General features: G+C 53.4%; 3 protein-coding genes and 1 long non-coding RNA gene across 8 annotated transcripts in view; 2 read left to right on the top strand and 2 right to left on the bottom strand.

The window, feature by feature from the left end:
* Window positions 1-3682: 3682 nt before the first annotated feature.
* Window positions 3683-8186, bottom strand: CD2BP2 (CD2 cytoplasmic tail binding protein 2). Of its 5 annotated transcripts, none has more exons than XM_027126400.1 (7): window positions 8092-8186; window positions 7454-7557; window positions 7095-7227; window positions 6810-6967; window positions 6290-6725; window positions 6102-6208; window positions 3683-6035 (listed from the first exon to the last, which is right to left on the bottom strand). In XM_027126400.1, the coding sequence occupies exons 2-7, from the start codon at window positions 7529-7531 to the stop codon at window positions 5904-5906; spliced, it is 1044 nt and encodes a 347-aa protein (XP_026982201.1). In that variant the 5' UTR covers window positions 7532-7557; window positions 8092-8186; the 3' UTR covers window positions 3683-5903. The 5 variants fall into 5 exon arrangements, with proteins under 5 accessions (XP_026982201.1, XP_026982200.1, XP_026982198.1 ...); XM_027126399.1 differs by lacking the exon at window positions 8092-8186 and adding an exon at window positions 7908-8085; XM_027126397.1 differs by lacking the exon at window positions 8092-8186 and having other exon boundaries at window positions 7454-8085.
* Window positions 8187-8668: 482 nt separating this feature from the next.
* LOC113630686 (uncharacterized) lies at window positions 8669-9933 on the top strand. The gene is made up of 2 exons (XR_003437058.1): window positions 8669-8842; window positions 9150-9933. It is a non-coding gene; the product is annotated as an uncharacterized LOC113630686 (long non-coding RNA).
* The window catches only part of TBC1D10B (TBC1 domain family member 10B), an 11528-nt gene continuing 2766 nt past the window's right edge, over window positions 9922-18683 (bottom strand). The window contains exons 2-9 of the mRNA XM_027126396.1: window positions 16568-16667; window positions 16155-16262; window positions 15947-16053; window positions 12555-12669; window positions 12363-12428; window positions 11954-12143; window positions 11471-11625; window positions 9922-11382 (exon numbers count right to left, since the gene is read on the bottom strand). Coding sequence (XP_026982197.1) covers window positions 10813-11382; window positions 11471-11625; window positions 11954-12143; window positions 12363-12428; window positions 12555-12669; window positions 15947-16053; window positions 16155-16262; window positions 16568-16667 — 1411 coding nt within the window. The 3' untranslated portion in view covers window positions 9922-10812. The remainder of the gene's footprint in view (window positions 11383-11470; window positions 11626-11953; window positions 12144-12362; window positions 12429-12554; window positions 12670-15946; window positions 16054-16154; window positions 16263-16567; window positions 16668-18683) is intronic.
* The window catches only part of MYL11 (myosin light chain 11), a 12326-nt gene continuing 8792 nt past the window's right edge, over window positions 15150-18683 (top strand). Inside the window, exon 1 of the mRNA XM_027126403.1 lies at window positions 15150-15189. The gene's annotated coding sequence lies outside the window, so the exon portion shown is untranslated. The remainder of the gene's footprint in view (window positions 15190-18683) is intronic.

The raw sequence follows: 18683 nt of genomic DNA, 5'->3' as shown, positions 1-18683 counted from the left end.
CTTTCTCTAGTTGCAGTCAGCGGGGGCTACTCTTCGTTGCGGTGCGCAGGCTTCTCATTGTGGTGGCTTCTCTTGTTGCAGAGCACGGGCTCTAGGCGCGCAGGCTTCAGTACTTGTGGCACGCGGGCTTCAGTAGTTGTGGCGCACGGGCTTAGTTGCTCTGCGGCATGTGGGATCTTCCCGGACCAGGGCTCGAACCTGTGTCGCCTGCATTGGCAGGCAGATTCTTAACCACTAGCTTACTTATTTTATACATAGTAGTTTGTACCTCTTAATCCTCTACCCCTATCTCACCCCACACGACCGGAAAAAAAAAAGAAATGTCAAACACCCTCCTCTTCTCTTATCAAGTAGAGATGGGTTTAGCCTCAGAAGTCTGGGTCAGGTAAGAGGCAGCAGCGCCCTTAGGCCAGAGGGCAAAAGCCCACATTGTGTCCAAGTGAGTGTGAAGAAGCTGAGACAGAGAAATGTGTCCAAAATAGGGCGTGGGAGCCGCAGGGCCTGATGCCACTGAGAGCTTCAGAGATACTCTGGGTAGAGATATGTGGGGTAGTGGGTGGAGAACAGGAAAGTAAGAACAAGGATGATAGCATCAGAACAGGAAAACCAGAAGCTGCCCAAGCAAATCTCAGCATCAGCGTCTGCAGCTAGGTTTTACACACTTGTCACGAGCAGTATTTACACAGGGAGGTGGGGTCATACCTACAGGGCAGGCTGAGCCAGACAAGCCTCCTAGAGAACAGGGCAGCAGCAGCCCCCAGCCAGCCAGCTGGAGATGTGTGCTGGGAAGCTCCCCCGGGAGGAGGTTGAAGCTGGTCTGGGAAGTGGTGAACCCACCACAATGAAAGTGTATCATTGAACTTGGGGAATGGCCGAAAAGGACCAGGGACAGCCCAGCCTCCGCAGGGAGTTCAGAAATGGCTACTGACTTGAAGGAACATTATCCACCCTGGAATCCTGCGCAAAACATCTGCTACTAAATCCACCCTTGAGGGAATTCCCTGGCGGTCCAGTGGTTAGGACTCCACGTTTTCACTGATGAGGACATGGGCTCAGTTCCTCGTCAGGGAGCTAAGATCCTGCAAGCCGCAAGGTATGTATGTATGTATGTATGTATGTATCAATCAATCAATCAATCAATCAATCCACCCTTGAGAGGAATTCCTCTCGGGTCTCAGCACCAGAAAGAGCTTGGCATCTCCAGGGCTCCAGCTTGGTTCTGGCTGGAAGCAGAGTGGAAGGCAAGCTGCCAGGTTCAGGTCTCCCCACTGCCTGGGAGCTTGGGGTTCAGTGACTGTGCAATGAGACTTCCAGCCAGCCAGGCGGGTCTGGAAGGGGTGGCAGGTGTGTCAAAGGTGTGAAGGTGCCCAAACTCCTCAGGCTTTGTGGATGCTGATTCTTCATTAATCTTAACCCCTTTTGGGCTCTTTCCCAGTCCTTGTCTCCCCCAGGGCCCCACCAGATGCCCAGGGCAGAGTGATACCCCAGCCCTCCACCAGGAGTGTCTAGACTCACCCTCCCCCACTCTCGCTACTCTTCTGGAAAATGGCCTGCCAAAGCCAAGAGGCTGCATTTCAGAGGGTCTGGTGTCCCAGATGCAGTGATGACACCTGCAGGTGTCAAGGGTTTGACCTTGAACCCCTCCTATAAATTTGCCCATGGGTCAGTGACACCCCCAGGAGTTAGAATGACCCTAAAGACCCCTCCATCCTGCCCCTCTGGGGGACGCTTGGGTCTAGACACCTGTACACTGCCCATCCAGGTCACACCTCACCCCCTCTGGGGCAACAAACAGCCCCACAGGTTCCCACTTCCCCAGTCTGGCTCAGGAAGGCGCTGTCCCCCTGACACACAGGAGGGGGAAAGAAATGGCTCATTCCCTATTCATTCATCAGCACTGATTCCCTGTCTCAGGCTAACTGGTGAAGACAGGCCAGGAAAAACCGCTCTGGGTGTTGCGTCAGACGTCTGTGCTACTGGGCGCTGTGGAAGAAATGCTGACCAACCTGGGAAGTGGGAGTGGGAGTCAGGAAGCCTTTAGGAAAAGGAGGCCTAGAGCTAAGGCACGACAGACATAGTCACTGGTCTCCCTGGAGAGTCTGAGAAGAGAGAAGGGCATCACTGGCCAGGCCTGGAGAAGTGAGTTATTTGTCCTGTTCTGGGAGCAGGCCGGAGCCTACAGCCTGGTGTCAGGGGAGGCCGGGAGGAAGGAAAGCAAAGGCAGCTGTGGAGGCGGAGGGGCTGGCTTAGGCCAGGCCACGGAAAACCTATCAGCTTCAAGCTTTCGAACTTTGAGGGCAACGCGGAGCCTTTAAAAGTTTCAGTGAGGGGCTTCCCTGGTGGCGCTGTGGTTAAGGACCCACCTGCCAATGCAGGGAACACGGGTTCGAGCCCTGGTCCGGGAAGATCCCACATGCCATGGAGCAACTAAGCCCGTGAGCCACAACTACTGAACCTGCGCTCTAGAGCCCGCGAGCCACAACTACTGAAGCCCATGTGCCTAGAGCCCATGCTCCACAACAAGAGAAGCCACCGCAACGAGAAGCCCGCGCACAACCAAGAGGAGCCCCCGCTCGCCGCATCTAGAGAAAGCCCGCGCACAGCAACGAAGACCCAACACAGCCAAAGATAAATTTTTTTAAAACAGTGATGCCTGTAAAAAAAAAAAGTTTCGGTGAAAGGCAAGGGACTTCACTTCTGTTGTCTTCCTCCCCCAAACCCATAACCCAAATCTAATCATGGGGGTAATACCAGACAAGCCCAAACTTTAGGAATTTGACAAAATACCTAACCAGCACTCCTCAAACTGGTCAAGGTCAGTGAAAACAAGTCTGAGGACAGAGGAAGCTAAGGAGACGTGACAGATCGGGACACTGAAACAGAAGAGGCATTAGGGAAAAGCTAGTAAAACATAAATGAAGTGCGAGGTTTAGTGAGCGGCAATCTGTCCGTACAATTGAATGTTAGTCAACAATAAAAAAGAATAAAGTACTGTTACACATTACATGGGTGAATCTTGAAAACATGCTAAGTAGAAGCAGCAGACACAGAAAACACAGACCATGTACGGTATGATTCCATTTGTAGGAAATGTCCAGAATAGGCAAATCTACCGGGACAGGAAGTAGATTAGAGGTTGGCAGGGACTGGAGGGTGAGGGGGGATGGAGAAGAATAGGGAGGAACTGCTGACAGGTGGGGTTTCTTTTAGAGAAAAATGTTCTAAAATGAGATTGTAGCAATGGTTGCACAACCCTGTGAATGTACTAAAAACAATGGTACTTTAAACGGGTGGATTCTATCTCAATAAAGCTGTTTAAAAATAGCAAGGTCATTGGTACATTGGCTGTAACAAACGTACTACTGAAAGATGTTAACAATAGGGGAAGCTGGGTGAACTCTGTACTATTTTTGGAAATTTTGTTAATCTACAAAACTACTGTAAGATATACAAAGCTTATATAAAAATATGTATGTATTTTTATATACATTTTTATATATGTACACACACATAAATATGTACACAGTTTGTTTTTTTAAAGGCAAGGGAGTTAAGTGTTGATAGGGGCTTGAAACAGGGACATGGCGGAGGTAGAGAGAATTTACTGATGCTCATGAAGGAGAGGCATTCAGCTGGATGGAGTGTTAGATTCCTATTGAGGCTATAACAAGTGACCCCAAACTTAACAACTTAAAATAACACGATTTTATTAGTTCTAGAAGAGGTCAAAAGTCCAAAATGGTTTTCACTGGGCTAAAACCCACAGTGGGGCTGCATTTCTTTGTGAAGACTCTGGGAAGAACCCGTTTTCTTGCCTCTTCCAGCTTCTACAGGCTGCTGCATTCCTCGGTACATGGCCCCTTCTTCCATCTTCAAACCCAGCCGTGGGTATAACATCTTCATCTCCCTCACTTTGACCCGCCTCAGTCCCTTTCATGTAATAGGACCCTTGTGGTTACATTAGGCCCACCTCAATAATCCAGAATAATCTCCCCATCTCAGTCATTAACATAAGCACATTTCAAGGTCCCTTTTGCCATATAGTCATATATTCACAAGTGGCCATCTCTGGGGGCCATTATTCTGCCTACACGTGATGTCTTCAGGGAGGTGAACACAGGAGGCTGTACGGGTGGGGAAGGTGAGATCAGCTTTGGATTGTGGAGCCCGGGGTGCCTTTGGGACATCCAGGGGAACTGCCCCCCATAGCTTCCATCTATTCACCAAACACTAAGTACCTCCCATGAGTCGGTCACTGGGGATATAAACGTGAACACTGTATTTCACTGGTCCTAAGACATCTGTTTTTCACTTTGGAACATTTCTGAAATCAGGAGGCAGCTCTGAACCAATGACATCTTACAACTGCAATGCGCAGGCTTTTCTTTCTAACTGACACATGAAGTAAGACATCTTACAATTGAAGGCATCTTAAAGTCAATGAAATCCAGGTCTGGGCTAGCACTAGAATGGGCCTAGTTATTATAGTAGTTAATTATTATATAAGTTGGGTGCCTCACTAGAGCATCAAGTATCCCCATGCCGCCCCTCCAGCCTTTCCTGGTTCCAAGCCTGACTCCTTCCACCCTCCCATCTGCCCCCACGGCTCTGGTGCTTGACTCTCCCGTAGGTAACAGACTCCACCAGAGCCCCGGCCACACCCATGCTCAGCTCCACCACAGCAGGGTCCACGAAACGGCCCCTTTCCCCAGGTGTAACCTCAGTCCTGGAGTCAGGCCCAGTGGTTTTCCACCTGGCTGCATGTGGGAAACACCTGGGAGCTTTTTAAAGCCCCAAACACCAGGCCATTACCTAGATCGATTCATTCAGAATCTCTGCGGAGTGATGTTACAGCTCCCCATAAAACTCCAACAGAGAGCCAAGGTAGAGAACTAACTGGTGTGAGTGAGAAGAGGCATAAGGCAGCACCGGTGGGAGGTGGAAGGTGTTTGGTTCAGACTATACAATTATGCATATCAGTCTTCCTCCCAATCCCTCCCCCTGACTCTGAATTCCTGGGAGGTGACCAGCCCAGTTCTCTCAGTTCCCTCAAGGCACTAACCAGTGTCAGACACATTGTGGAAGCCCAGAAAACGTAAGCCACAGGGCTTCCAAGGCCAGACAGAAAAGCCCTGGTGCCAAGAAAGGTCTTCGAAGGGAGCCCACTGGGTCTGGGCCCGCCCTCTGACGTGCTGTGTAACCTCCAGTGAGACACTGCCCACCTCTGTGCCTGTACAAAGCATGACTGGCCCAGGTGGCCTTGAAAGGTCCTTCAAGTGCCAACATTGAGTCTAGACTTTACCTAAGAGGCCGTTTCTATCCACTTCTAAGAAGTCTGAGGCAGTGGGGAGCCAGTGAGTATCAGCTTTCCTGCTCACTCCCAACAGATGTCCCAGCCTTTCCAGGCCTAAAGTCTCCACTTCTGGGGCTCTGTCCTGCACTGGCTGAAAAGCAGAGCATCTTAGGTCCTAAAAGCCAAAGACCTAAAAACAGCAAAACAAGAATTGCCAGAGAACTCTGGAGAACGGCATGTGAGTGGAGAGATTTTTAGATGGTGAACAAAGTCAGGTTGGGAGGCCACAAGACACCTGACAGGCCCAGCTCTGCCCCGAGGACTGGTAAACAAAGGCGAAGTGGTTCAAGGGACCAGAGACAAACTCCCAAGGAGGAACTTCATGAAAGGAAACACTCAAGGGCCAAAGCAAGTCCAAAGGGGTCTGGAAAACGTTCCCAACTTCTGGCCATCAGCCCAGCCAAGGCCCTAATACACAACTAAAGGCTTTTATTGGGGAAAGGAAGTTGACTGAAAAGTGGCCCCCGATATCCTCACTGCCTAAGGCAGCTGGGGCCTCCTCCGCAGAATCCAGGAAAGAAGGGGCCACCAAACTCGGCCCTCAGTAGGCTCAGGTGTAGAGGTCAAAATCAATCCGTTTGGAATTGTAGAACTGTCCGCCGGGGGTGTCCATCTTCCGGCAATACACACCATCCGGGAAATAGCCTTCATTCACCCAGGTCTGCAAGAAGAGAGGGCAGAGCTGGGGGAGGACTAATGGGGTGGGGGGAGGGAGCGAAGAGGCAAAGTGAAGAAGAAAGGATTTTACCTGCATCTGGGTGCTGGAGAAGGGTCCATACAGCTCAGCATCCCCTGTGTTCTCCCACTTATATTCCCACATCACGTCGGCCAGACCATCTCCGGACGACTCTGCGTCTAAAATAACAGGCAGAGCCATCTGGACCTCAAGGGGCCTGCCCCTGCCCACAACATCCCTCCTCTGCCCTTCAATCTTACCTCCTCTCTGGGCAGGGGTTGGGGTCTCCAGCTCCCCCTCCGCCACTTCCTCAGCAAACATGTCCAGGGAGGGTGGGGCTGTGGGGTCACGGGGTCCCTGGGTCTGGCACCCCAACCCCTTCAGCCGCATGGCCAATCGTTCCCTTGTCTCCTGATACACTCCGAGGTTGCCCCGAGCCACCATCTGGTCAGCCAACCCGGAGAGCCGGTCCAGGCGCTGGGGGGAACTGGGCCGCCCAGGCCCCTTGCTGCCCCCTTTGCCTCCTCCTCGGGCTCCCAGGCGCCTCAGTGCCCCAGCCACTGTCTCTCTTGGCAACATCAGCTCCAGAAGGCCCTCCAGGAGGGCTTGGGCGCTCATTGGTGTCTGGCCCAAGCTGTCCTCCTCCTCTGAGTCTGACGGCGGCCGCTGATTGGGCGGCCGCTCCCTGATCTTTACCTGCAATGTGAAAATGGGAAGGTTTTGTTTCTGACAAACTGCCAGCAAGGCCCAGGCCCAGCCACGTCCACCTCTGGCCCTCACCCAATCAATGTTGTCCAGCCAGCTGTCTCGGATCTGAGCTTCCCGGTTCAGGAAATAGTTGCCATCAGCATCAAAGTGGCCTTCCTCCATCTCTTCCTGCAGGTTGAACGGTGTGATCCGCACACCTCCCTCACTGGGGAGTGTGGCTGCTTCCTGACCTGCACCAAAGACACAGGCGTCCCATGCTAGGAATGCAAAAATGAGACAGGAGCCTCCTGTGCTCTGTGACCTCAGAAACCCCTATTTGGTCCTCCAGCAGAAAGTCAGTTCTTGGCTATAGCTCACCTTCTACATCTTCTGAGGCCAGGATGTCATATTTGCTGGACCCTTCATCATCATCCTCCTCATCGCTGTCCAAAGAGTGTTTGCCTTTGAAGCGGCTCCCAGGACCTCCTGCCCCAGCCACAGGGTCCACCAACTGTGGGCAGCCGTCAGAAATCGAGAGAGATGCACGTTACTGGCTATTACTCAAAATACTCTAGGATCTAGACTCAAACTGAAAATCCTGCAAACCCATTTCTCAGAGCACATAGAAAAGCTAGCCCTTTCCACCTTTTCTTTATCCCTCCAGATTTCTCTCTTGGCTTCTAGCTTTTTTTCCTCCCATCACTCCTCCCCAGAATGCAGGAATCTGGCCCCCTCACCTTTTTCTTGGGGGGACTGATTTCATCCTCATCATCTTCATCTCCCACGCCTTGGAAGGTCACTTTCCTCTTTGGCATGACTGGACAGAGGAGCCTTTCTCAAGCTGAGCCGAGGAAAAGGGTGCAGATTAAAGGAACTGGGTGAGGAGAATACTCACCGCGAGAGGATCTCCCGCACGACATATCTTTCCCTTAGTCGGTACTGGATCCAGTTTGGGAGGGGAGGGAGCACAGAATCAGGGGCCGAAAGGGGAGCTGGCAGCCAAGAGGCCCCCAGGACTTGGTCTGGCATCCGAAAGAGCTGCTGGAGCGGGGATGGAGAGGTGGACGCGCGGAGGAGCTCCCCACGGGCACCCCCCCCTTGAGACGGGCTCCCCCGCGTGACCACCACCATTCCCGGCCCCCGCAGTCCTGGGCGCGACGTTGCTCCGCGAGCAGACACCCGCTCAACCACCTCCAGCTTCCTCGCAGCCAGCGGGGCCTCGGCGAACCCAGGACCTGGCACCCTGGCAGCCCCGCTCCTCCCTGCGCCGAACTCCCGACTCCGTGGGGTGACCCCCAACTGCCCTGGGCTGTGTACAAATCAGAGTGGCGGCAGAGCCATGAGGACTCCAGCAACCCCGCCGGCGCGCGCTCACCTAAAGACCCAGGAAAGGCGGGGGAATCCAGGGAGACTGGTTTTCGCCAGGACTACATCCGGGTCACCCGCCCGCCACCACCCGGAAGAGAACTGCGGAAGGCGCCGGGGAAGGCCGGAAGTGGCTTCACTCGTGTTAGAGGACTAACTGAAGGAGAGGGCGGAAGTACGCGCTGAGCGGGGAAAGACACCCCTCCTAGAAGTGACGTGAGACGTGTGGGGCGACGATGGCGAGCAGAGGGCACGTATGAACGCCTAGACCCTGATCGGACGAGAGGGATGGCCGGAAGTGGTCTCAATTCCCTCCTACAGCAGTAGAGGCTCTGGGGAGAAAGCGGAGCGCGCTTTACCTAAAGGGGCGCCCAGAGTCACGATGGAGGGGCAAAGCCAGCAGGGCCGCTGGGTCCCTGCCCTTGTTTCCCTTTCCCCGGTTGAGTCTCGTTTTCTCCAGGGCTGGCTCTGCGCCTTTCATCATCTCATTAGAGATCCTGCCTTCCTACTCTCAGCGTTCCGTTGTCCGCCCTCTCCTAGTTCGAGGTGCGGCCTTGCTCTTGTCCCAGAGGGGTTGCTCGGTTCTCCTGGGGCATTTTCCCAGCCCAGCTCCTTTTAGGACCCAGGGGAAGTCATTTACCCCACGCCTACCACCTGGGCAATTTCCTGGTTTCTGAGGTGGGAAAAGCCATAGTAGGAGAGGTGGCAGTGGCACCTGTGCCCAGTACCGAGGCCAGAGGTCCCTTGTGCCCTCATCTCAGGTTCGCCTGGAAAAGGGCAGTAGTGGATACCCGTGCCCCCCACCCCCGCCAAAACAGGACCCCAGCCCAGCAGCCCCTGCCCAGGTTTTGTACTCTGTCCCAAGGGGCAGAGCTGGGGTTGGAAAGTGGGAGTAGGTCCCAGTGCTCAGGGTATAAGACCTCTACCTCTTGAGGATACTCAGAGTCTGAATCCCAGTAGGCCAAGGCTGGGCCCAGAAAGAGCCTACTGGAGCCAGAGGAGGGCACTGGGGGCAGCTGGGGTCCCTAGGATACCAGATGGTCCACCCCTCCTTTCTCCTGCCCCTAGGGTTTCCTCCCAGGATGGACTACCATGAAACTGCACAAGTCCGTGCTCAGTTTCTTCCGTGGCTACAGAACACAGGCTCTGGACCGGGAGGGCATCCTGCTAAAGAAGGGGGCCAGAAATACCAGCTACCAGCACCGCTGGTTCATCCTCCGGGGAAACCTCCTCTTCTACCTGGAACTGGTACCAGGCTGACCCACACACCCCTGAGCCTCATCCTTTTAGAGAACTGCCAGTGAAGCCACGCCTTGGGGCCACAGAACCCTACGCCTTTACCATCCTGACCCCAGGGGTAGAAGGTGGGCAGGCCTACAAGCCGGCAGCAGAAAATCAGAAGCTGGGAGCCTGGCTGTGCTGCTACGCTCTCTGGAGGCCCAGCACCAGGAGCTGTGCCAGGCAGCTGGACAAGAGACCAGCTCACCCCCAGAGGACTGTGGCTCCCCACAGTACAGAGAGGGCAGTACCCTCTCCAGCTTGCAGGAGTTGCACGAGCACTCTGGGAAGGAGATCCGGGTGCTGCAGGCGGCGCACAGACAGCTCCAGGAGGCCAGTGACAACGGAGGCAGTGGATCCCAGGCAGAGGTGGAGTGGGAGCTCAACCACTGTCTGTTGATGAGTGACTAATAGACCAAAGGCCAAAAGGTACCTACCTGCCGAGACCAGGAGACCAGCCGATTGCTTCAAGAGACACCCACATCCTGACTAGCTCCGTCACTTCCTCCCTCCTTGTCCTTATTCTAACCCCCTTCATCAAATAACAATGCAGGAGACAGGCCCAGGTACAACAGCAGGTTCTTTTCCGGTTCCTCAAAGCGCCGCACAGGGTGGGGGCAGAGACAGAAGAAAATGTAAACATTGGGTTTCACCCCCTGGTGCTCAAGGGAAGACCCCTTACCCAGGTAGGGGCTGGAGAGTTGGAAGGGAACAAGGTGAAAGGTGGGAGCCCTGGTGAGACAAAGCAGGGGAGGCCTGAGAATACAGAGAAAGGTAGGTGAAGAGGAAGGAGAGCAAGGAGGGTGGTGGTGGGGAAGTGGGGGACATTTCCTGCTCCAGTGCATGTCCCCTTAAATAAACCAGCGTGCAAGAACATGGTGGAGGAAAACCAAAGGACAGAAGAGAGTGAACACCCCCACCCTGGGCCAACCGGGTCCTCCGTACATAATTACAACACAGAGATGTCCAGAAGGAGAACACGAAGAGCCTGGGCCCCCACCAGGAAGTGGGGGGAGACAGGCAGGACTGAAGAAGGGAAAAGGAACCCAGCTCCACTTCATGGGTAAGGGGAGTGACTGGAGTGTAAGAATCTGAAAACCGCTGACTCCCATTGCCAAAAGTCACCCCTGTGGTGACAAAAGGCCAATCAGGACAGCACCTGGGAAGGGATCCCAGAGGGAATCGGGGCAGGAGTGACAGAGACCCCAGCTGGGCCTAACTGGAGGGCTCCAGACTTGTTCGCTGCTGCCCCAGGGAAATGCAGCTGCCCCACGTACTCTGACTGTCCTGGCCGTGTAGGGATCAGCAGCTGGCAAGGAGACGGGGAATCAAGCCACTTTCCTCAGAAGGAGGGACAGCCTGCCAAGGGGGCCGGGAGCAGCACCCCAGGCCAAGGCCTGCTCTTGGCTGAGGGAAGAAGAGAGGGCCCTGCAGTCCAGCCCCAGGGCAGAGGTCAGAAGTAAGCATCCTGCCGGGCCTCTGATGCTGAGGACCTGTCCCCGCCATCCTGGGGGGCGGGGGGTCCATCTGCCTTCCGACGCAGCGAGAGCTTCCTGCCCTGAGCCTTCTTCTCCTGCTTCTGCCGCTCCTTCTCCTGCTTCTGCCGCTCCTTCTCACGTTCCTTTTCCTGTTTCTGCCGCTCCTTCTCCTGCCTCCGGGCCTCCTTGCTGGGAGCCAGTGGGGTGCTGTTGCCAGTAGGCGAAGGAAGGGATGGATGCAGTCCTTCAGCGGTGACCAGAGGCCCTGGGGCAGGCCCAGCACTGGCCCTGCGGACAGGAGGGGGTGGAGAGGGGGCCCCTCCAGCTGCCCGAGAGCCTCGGCTCTTGAGGCCAGGGAGGCTGAGGAGGCTGGAGGAGGGGCCCAGGGGTGGCTGCTGCCGCCGACGCTCCTCATGGATCGCCCGGGAACCGTGTAGTCTCCGTGAGGGCCGATACTGCAGCTCGCCCCGGGTTTCCCGCCACTTCTTGAGCTGGGCCGAGTTCTCTCGCTCAATCAGTGCTTCTGTCACTGGGAGGTTGGTCACCTAGATGGAGAAGAAACAGGTACCAGAATAAGATTGGGGATGGGGATGGGCCAAAGCAGGTGTGAGGTATGCTAAGGCTAGGGCCTACCTCATGCACCAGGAAGTCCTCCTGCATGCACTGTTGGGGCAGATTGCGCAGCTGCTCCATGGTTTCATACATGCCTTGGCAGGAGCGCAGCTTCTCCACAGAGCCCAGCGTGTGCCGCAGCAGCACCAGGGCCACCCGGAAGATGATCTTGACGCCTGCAGGGTCCAAGGAAGAGAGGCTGGATGATCAGCCCAGGATCTCAGCCTGTCCCATTTAGGAGGGACTCACAGCCCCCATCCCTGTCTACTGCCAACCTTACAAATGAGGAAACTGAGGCCCTAAGAAGGGAAACAAGCTGCCATGGGTTTTAGGTTCCTGGGAGGTAAAGCAAGCTGTGGGCTGGTGGCAGAGCCAACAAGATCAGGCCTCAGTTTCTCCAGCCCCAAGACATCTTCCAGTGAAGCCTTATGTCAGCAGGCCACCCTCTGGCAGCCACCATGGAAACCGCAGCCCCGTCATGGCCTGAAATGGCTACAGAAGTACCTTCACAGAAGAACATATCCCAGACACGTAGCACTGAAGCCCAGGGAAGGGTGCGGGCAAAGATGCACATGAACCATTCTGTCATGTACAGCACGGGGTCAATGCGCTGCCGTCGCAGGTGCCGATGTGCCAGTGGGGAGGCCCGGCGCAACAGCGCAAAAAAGATTTCTCCATCCAGTTGAATGGCCTCCTGGAAGTGGGACAAACCATGAGAAGAGGCCTGCTGAGGACCCTTGGGATAGAACCGGCCCTGGTAGTCAGTACCCATCCACGAAGTGGGATCCTCACCTCAGTAGGAGAGGCCCAGAACAGAGGGACAGAATGGTACAGCGTGGGGCAGGAGAAGGACCACCCTGCAGTCTTGGGGAAAAGCCACAGCCCCAGTTGCACCCAGCCTCCAGACACTCACCAGCCCTGCACTATAGTAACCGGGGAGGTACTTGTCGCAGATCTGCACCAGGCACCAAAAGGCTTGCTGAGAAGGGCAAGAACAAGGAGGGAGGGATGGGGCCTGAGAAACAGGGAGGAGGGAGCTCCCCCATCACCACTGTAGGCCAAGATCCTCCCAGCCCCTCCCCAACCAGGCCCAGCGTCTGCTGACCTCAGCAGGCATGTGCATGAGCAGCACTGCGGCCACGGGGGCCTGGGCCTGGCAGTAGCCCTCGTCAGGCCGGTAGATAGTGTAGGCCTTCAGGATTCGATACAGGTCCTGTTGCCTGTGGGTATGGGGAAAGACCATGAGGAAAGTCACAGGAGTTGGGAGCTCTCGCCCCCAAACTAACCCGCACCCCCCGAGAGCCCCCCTATATCCCGTGGCAGATCAACCCCAGAGCTTTACCACCACAACCTCTATCCACCTTCCTAATCCTGCCTATCAAGCTTAAGCCAAAGACTCAGACCGTAACCTAAGCTTTGTTCCAGGCTCTAGGCTTCCGCCCTTGCCTGCACACCCACGTGCTCCCCACCCGTGTCCCCACACGGGCTGTGCTCTCTCTCTGTCTGCTCCCATCCCGTAAACCTTCAAGGTCATCTTCTTCAGGAAGCTTTTCAACAGCGTCAGCCCTCCTCTGGCACTGTCTGAATGCTTTTACTGCCCCAGAGCAGGCACTCTCCCAGGGCAGGCCCTGCCCTATCTGTCTGGAATTCATCAGTCCCGCCGGGCAGAGCCCTGGTTCTCGGTGTAGGCTTGGGAAGCCAGCTGTGCCTCAGACCTTTCTCTTGTCTCTGCATCCAAAAGAATAAACTCTCTGCCCTAGATCTGTTCCTCTTCCCTGAGGGTGCCCCATCTCTGTGTGTGGGAATCCCATCCCCTCAGCCCCACATCAGAAAACAGCGAGCCTTCCATCACTCCCCACAGCTAATTATCAAGTCGTATCAACACTACCTTCTGAATTTTATTCACGTCTATTCCCTCTCTCCGCACGTCTATTCCCTCTCTCCGCCGCCACAGCCACTGAGCAGCTCAGACCTTCATCTCTTAACCAGGACGATGTAATAACCTCCCAGATCCTCTCCCTGCCTCCAGTCACACACACCTGACCACGGCTTACATAGTGTTTCTCAAAATTCAGTCACTGGAGTGTGATCTTCATTTGTGCTTTATCTGCACACCACCCCACTATTATTTATTTTTTCTCCACTTTGTAATAACGTCCATGAAATGACAGGTTTGATATACTAGTTATTTCATCTAATATATATTAAAATAAACATGTAACTTCCCTAAGCTCCCATGCTACATTCACCCACCTGCCTGCTTCTGTGCCCCTGCCTTCTCCCGTTGCTATGGGTGAACTATCTGTGATCCTGGCCAACCACAGCCTTTCCACTTGGACACTGGGTCCCATCCCCTCTCGCCTACACAGGCCATCCCTCCAGCAACCTTCCCATTGTTTGTGCGTCATCCATTTTTCTCTAACTACAGAGGCTGGCATACCAACATGTCACTTCTTCTAGCTTAAAAAAAAAAATACCTCGTGACTTCCCTGGCGGCCCAATGGTTAAGACTCCATGCTTCCACTGCAGGGGGTGCGGGTTCGAGCCCTGGTCGGGAAAATAAGACCCCGCATGCCACAGGGCATGGCCAAAAAACAAACAAAAACCTCTCTCTACCCAGCCTTCCCCTCTGAATACCACATCGTTTCTTTCCTACCTATTCAGCCAAACCCACCTAGAGTACAGACTTGCTATCTTCAAGTTCTTTCCTCCCATCCTCCAGTCAGGCTTTAGCCCACTGCTCCACACAAAACTGCTTTTATCAAGGTCACCAATGGCCTCCACATTGCCTAATCCAGAGGTCGATTTGCAGACTTCACTTTACTTGACCCGTCAGCAGCATTTCATACAGCTGATCCCGAAACCCCTCTTCACTTTGCTTCCAGGAATCACACTCTCCTGGTTTTCGTTATACCTCACCAGCTTCTTCCAGGCTCCTTTACAGGTTCTTTCTCATCTTCCCATTCTTGAAATGTTGGAGCTGCAGGGCTCAATCTTTGAACAGCTTCCTTTCATATCTACACTTGCTGCCTTGATGACCTCATCTAGTCCCATGGGTGAGATCTGGTCCCGTGTAGAGCCTGACAACTCTCAATTTCCAATCTGTCTCCAGTTTAAACCTCGCCCTGGATGTTGTGTCCACTGTACATCCAGCTTACTTGGCATCTCCATCTGGATATCCAGTGAGTATTTCAAACTTCACATTCCAAAAATGAGCTCCTGATATACCCTTCAAGCCTACGTTCCCCCCAGTTTTCCCATCCATATCAGTATATTGCAACTCCATTCATTCTAGTTTCTAAGACCAAAAACCTTGAGAGTCTTCCTTAACTACTATCTCTCTCTCTCTCTCTCTCTCTCTCACTCACTCACTCACACACACACACACACACACACACACACACTCTCTCTCTCTCTCTTTCTCTCTCTCTCTCTCTCCCCACATCTAATCCACTGGCAAATTCTTTTGGCTTTACCTTCAAAATATATCCAGTTTCACAGCTACCATCCTGGTCTATCTATCATCATCTCTTTCCTGGATTATGGAAATAGTCTACCTGGTCTCTCTGCTTCTGCCCTTGTCTCCTATAGTCTATTGTCAGCACAGCAGCCAGAAATGATCCTTTTTTTTTGCTTCCAGCCGTGCTGCGCAGCATGTGGGATCTTAGTTCCCCAACCAGGGATCAAACCCATGCCCCCCGCAGTGGAAGCACAGAGTCTTAACCACTAGACGGCCAGGGAAGTCCCAGAATGATCTTTTTAAAACACAAGTCAGATCAGGTCACTTGTAACCAAATCTCGGCTCACATTCTCTTTTCCCCTTTCTTGCTTTAAACTCTTCTATTTACCACCATTGTACATACAACATACTTTCATTCTTTTATTTATTGTCTATCCTTACTAAAATATAAGCCCTGAGGGGGCAGCTGTCATCTGTAGCTAAAACAGTACCTGGCAGATAGCAGACGCTTGACTAATATTTGCTGAAAGGATGAACCTACTGTTAAATGTCCATCCACATGCTCCCACAAGGAGCTGAGAACCACCTAAAAACATCGCACACTACTAGGAAGCGATCTATAGCCTTCGTGAGGAAGCCGGGCAAACAGAACAAAGATCGAAGGGCCTGGGCACAGCATTTAAGGGCCCTTAATTGCTTTTCCAGCCTCAGCTCTACCCAACCCCACTGCCCAGACACAGCTTACATAACCCCCAAGCCAGGAAAAACCTGCCCCTTGCTCTGCTCCCATCTATCCTTTAAAACCTAGTTCAAATGCAACCTCTTCAATGAGCCCTTGATGTGCCTCCCCTTCCCCTCACCAGCACCCCACCCCACCCCCATCACCCTGAATCACAGTCTCCCTCCCAGGAGACTTCCTTCAACATGGCTAGACACTCAATCCATTAAGGACCACTCCTGTAGAAGTTCTGGAAGGCAAGACTGCTTTCAACCCAGCCCTGTATCCACCACTGACTCATATAGTCAGGTCGCCTTACCCATGCCCGCCTCGAGCAGCAAACATCTCATGGAAAGGGAACTGACGGTGCAGGTCCTTCTCAATCACATCCAGCCACTTAGGGTCCCCAGGAGCCCGTTCCAACTCCTGCAGTGGGACAGCTGAGATTATCTCAGGATCTGGGGGAACTGATGATACCCTTCACACAGACACTGTCACACGTCCCCACACCCTGGAGCTGTGCGCACCTCAAACTTGCCCGGGTTCTGCTCCAGGAGTTCCTTGCTATTGGACAAGTACTGCCAGGCCTTGGCTCTGAGGGAGGATGGGATCCCCTTCCGGCAGCGCAGCTTCACCTAAGGCAGAGTGGCAGGCAGGGGAACAGCTTCAGTGGCAGGCACAGCCTCCAAGCTTTCCCCAGCAGTCCTTGGGCTCCCTGGGACACTCGTCCCACATCCCATAGGCTTCACTCCACTGGACCCCGCCTGGCCTTCTATCTTTAAAGCTACTCCTCCCCCAAGGCCCAAGTACCACCTACCCCCAACATGGTCCGGAGAGCAGATACTATCAGGTTCCTGGGCTTCCCCAGAGCACAAGGGCCCACCCTGTCCTCCCCACCCCCACCATGTCCATTGCCCTGCCCACCACAGCCTTCTCAAACCTTCTGGAAACGCCGTGAAAGCCATTTATCCCAGTGACTGAACATCTCCAGCCATTTGAGCTCCCGCTGCCGAGCCACATCCACAGGAATGGAGCTCTCTCTGAGGATATGGGGAGTATGGAAGAGGTCAGTAGCAGTAGTATAAAATCCAGATTGCTGGGGGTACTGAGGCAAGCCACTTCCCCAAGCTCAAACATGACAGATCAGACCATAAAAGCATTTTGTGAGCTACCAATACCAAACATTAGGATGTCTGGTCATTCTGGCCATCCAAGGTCCTAGTTCACCACACTAAATGGAATTTCCTTGGAATCTCTGAACAGAGATCACATTCTCATGTTGGATCGCTATACAGAGGCTGTGTTCAAATCCCACTTAAGACATATACAAGTTTGGGGAGAGAGCACGGAATACTGAAAAGCTACACTTTGCATTAGACCTGGATCCAAGTTCTAGGTTTGCCACCTATTCACTGTGTGGCCTTGGGCAAGTCACTCTCTAAGCCTCAATTTCCTCATGTGTAAGATGGAGAGAAAAATAGTATCTACCTAAGAGGTTATATGAGCTAACACATAGCAGTGACTCAGTAAGTAACAGCAATTATTATCCATAAAATAAAATACATAACAAACATACTTCCCTGTCCCCTTAGAAGCAACTGTCTGAGTTTCCTTCTACAAAACTCAAGATCCCTTGCACCATCTGCAATTTCCGCTACCTCCTCCTCCCTGAAATCACCCCACATTCCCAAGCAAATGAAGCTCTCCTTGCACTGTTTGCTCACTGTTCTTTCAGAGCTTCGCACTCAAGATACCCCATCAGTCTTGAAACAGTTAGTTGTAGGAGCCAGTACCAGGTGAGTGGAATGGAAGAAAGAGCTTGGGTTTCCAGATAGACCTGAGCTCAAAGCCCAGTTGTTCCTTAGAAGTTGGGGAGTCTTGGCAAGTGATAACCTAAGTCTCTTCCTTATAAATGTAAAAAGGAATGCCACCACCTACATCACAAAGTTATGAGAGGACTACTGAGAAACTGTATATAAAGGACTGTTAAATGGGAGGTTTAAAGTTAGTTTCCTTTGTCCCAGAAACTCCTTAAACTAAAAGGTGATTTCTCGGGCTTCCCTGGTGGCGCAGTGGTTAAGAGTCTGCCTGCCGATGCAGGGGACACGGGTTCGTGCCCCGGTCCGGGAGGATCCCACATGCCGCGGAGCGGCTGGGCCCGTGAGCCACGGCCGCTGAGCCTGCGCGTCTGGAGCCTGTGCTCCGCAACGGGAGAGGCCACAACAGTGAGAGGCCCGCGTACCGCCAAAAAAGAAAAAAAAAAAAAGGTGATTTCTCATTCATCTCTATCATAAGGCAATTCCAAACTCTACTAAAGGCCAGGAAGAGTAAGATACCTTTCCTGCCCTCAAAAGGTCACAAGCTAGCAGGGGAGATAATTGCAATATGTGAGGGAAATGCAATTACAAAGATGCACAGAAGAGGCACCTAATCGGAGTAGGGGCAATGGATATCAGGGAAGGTTTCCTGGAGGAAGGGACATCTGAGGTAAGCCATGAAGGACTGAGTAGAACATGGCAGGGAAAGACCGGGACAAGGGCATTCCTGGCTGATGGTACAGCCTGAGTATGAAGGGAGAAAGACTACAATCACTTCAACAGGACCACAGCACACAGTGCATGGTGAGAAGGCGGTGGAAAAGAAGACCAGAGAGGCTGGCAGAGCCAGAACATAAGGAGCCTGTGCGCAGGCTAAAGCGCTTGGACTTTATCCTGTGGACAGTGCTGAGCTGCTAACAGCTTTTAAGGTAACGTGTGCCACAGTCAGCCTTGCCTCAGAAGTTGATTCTGCCAGCATGGAAGATGGATTTTAGAGGGACAAAATTAAAAGCAGAGAATTAGGGCTTCCCTGGTGGCGCAGTGGTTGAGAGTCCGCCTGCCGATGCAGGGGACACGGGTTCGTGCCCTGGTCCGGGAAGATCCCACATGCCGCGAAGCGGCTGGGCCCGTGAGCCATGCCCGCTGGGCCTGCACGTCCGGAGCCTGTGCTCCGCAACGGGAGAGGCCACAACAGTGAGAGGTCCACGTACCGCAAAAAAAAAAAAAAAAAAAAAAAAA

The sequence above is a fragment of the Aethalodelphis obliquidens genome, unplaced genomic scaffold (assembly GCF_003676395.1).
Source record: "Aethalodelphis obliquidens isolate GAN/ISIS:26980383/991018 unplaced genomic scaffold, ASM367639v1 scaffold30, whole genome shotgun sequence".
NCBI lineage: Eukaryota > Metazoa > Chordata > Mammalia > Artiodactyla > Delphinidae > Aethalodelphis > Aethalodelphis obliquidens.
The sequence above is the reverse complement of the archived record's forward strand: the minus strand, read 5'-3'. Positions and strand labels throughout refer to the sequence as shown.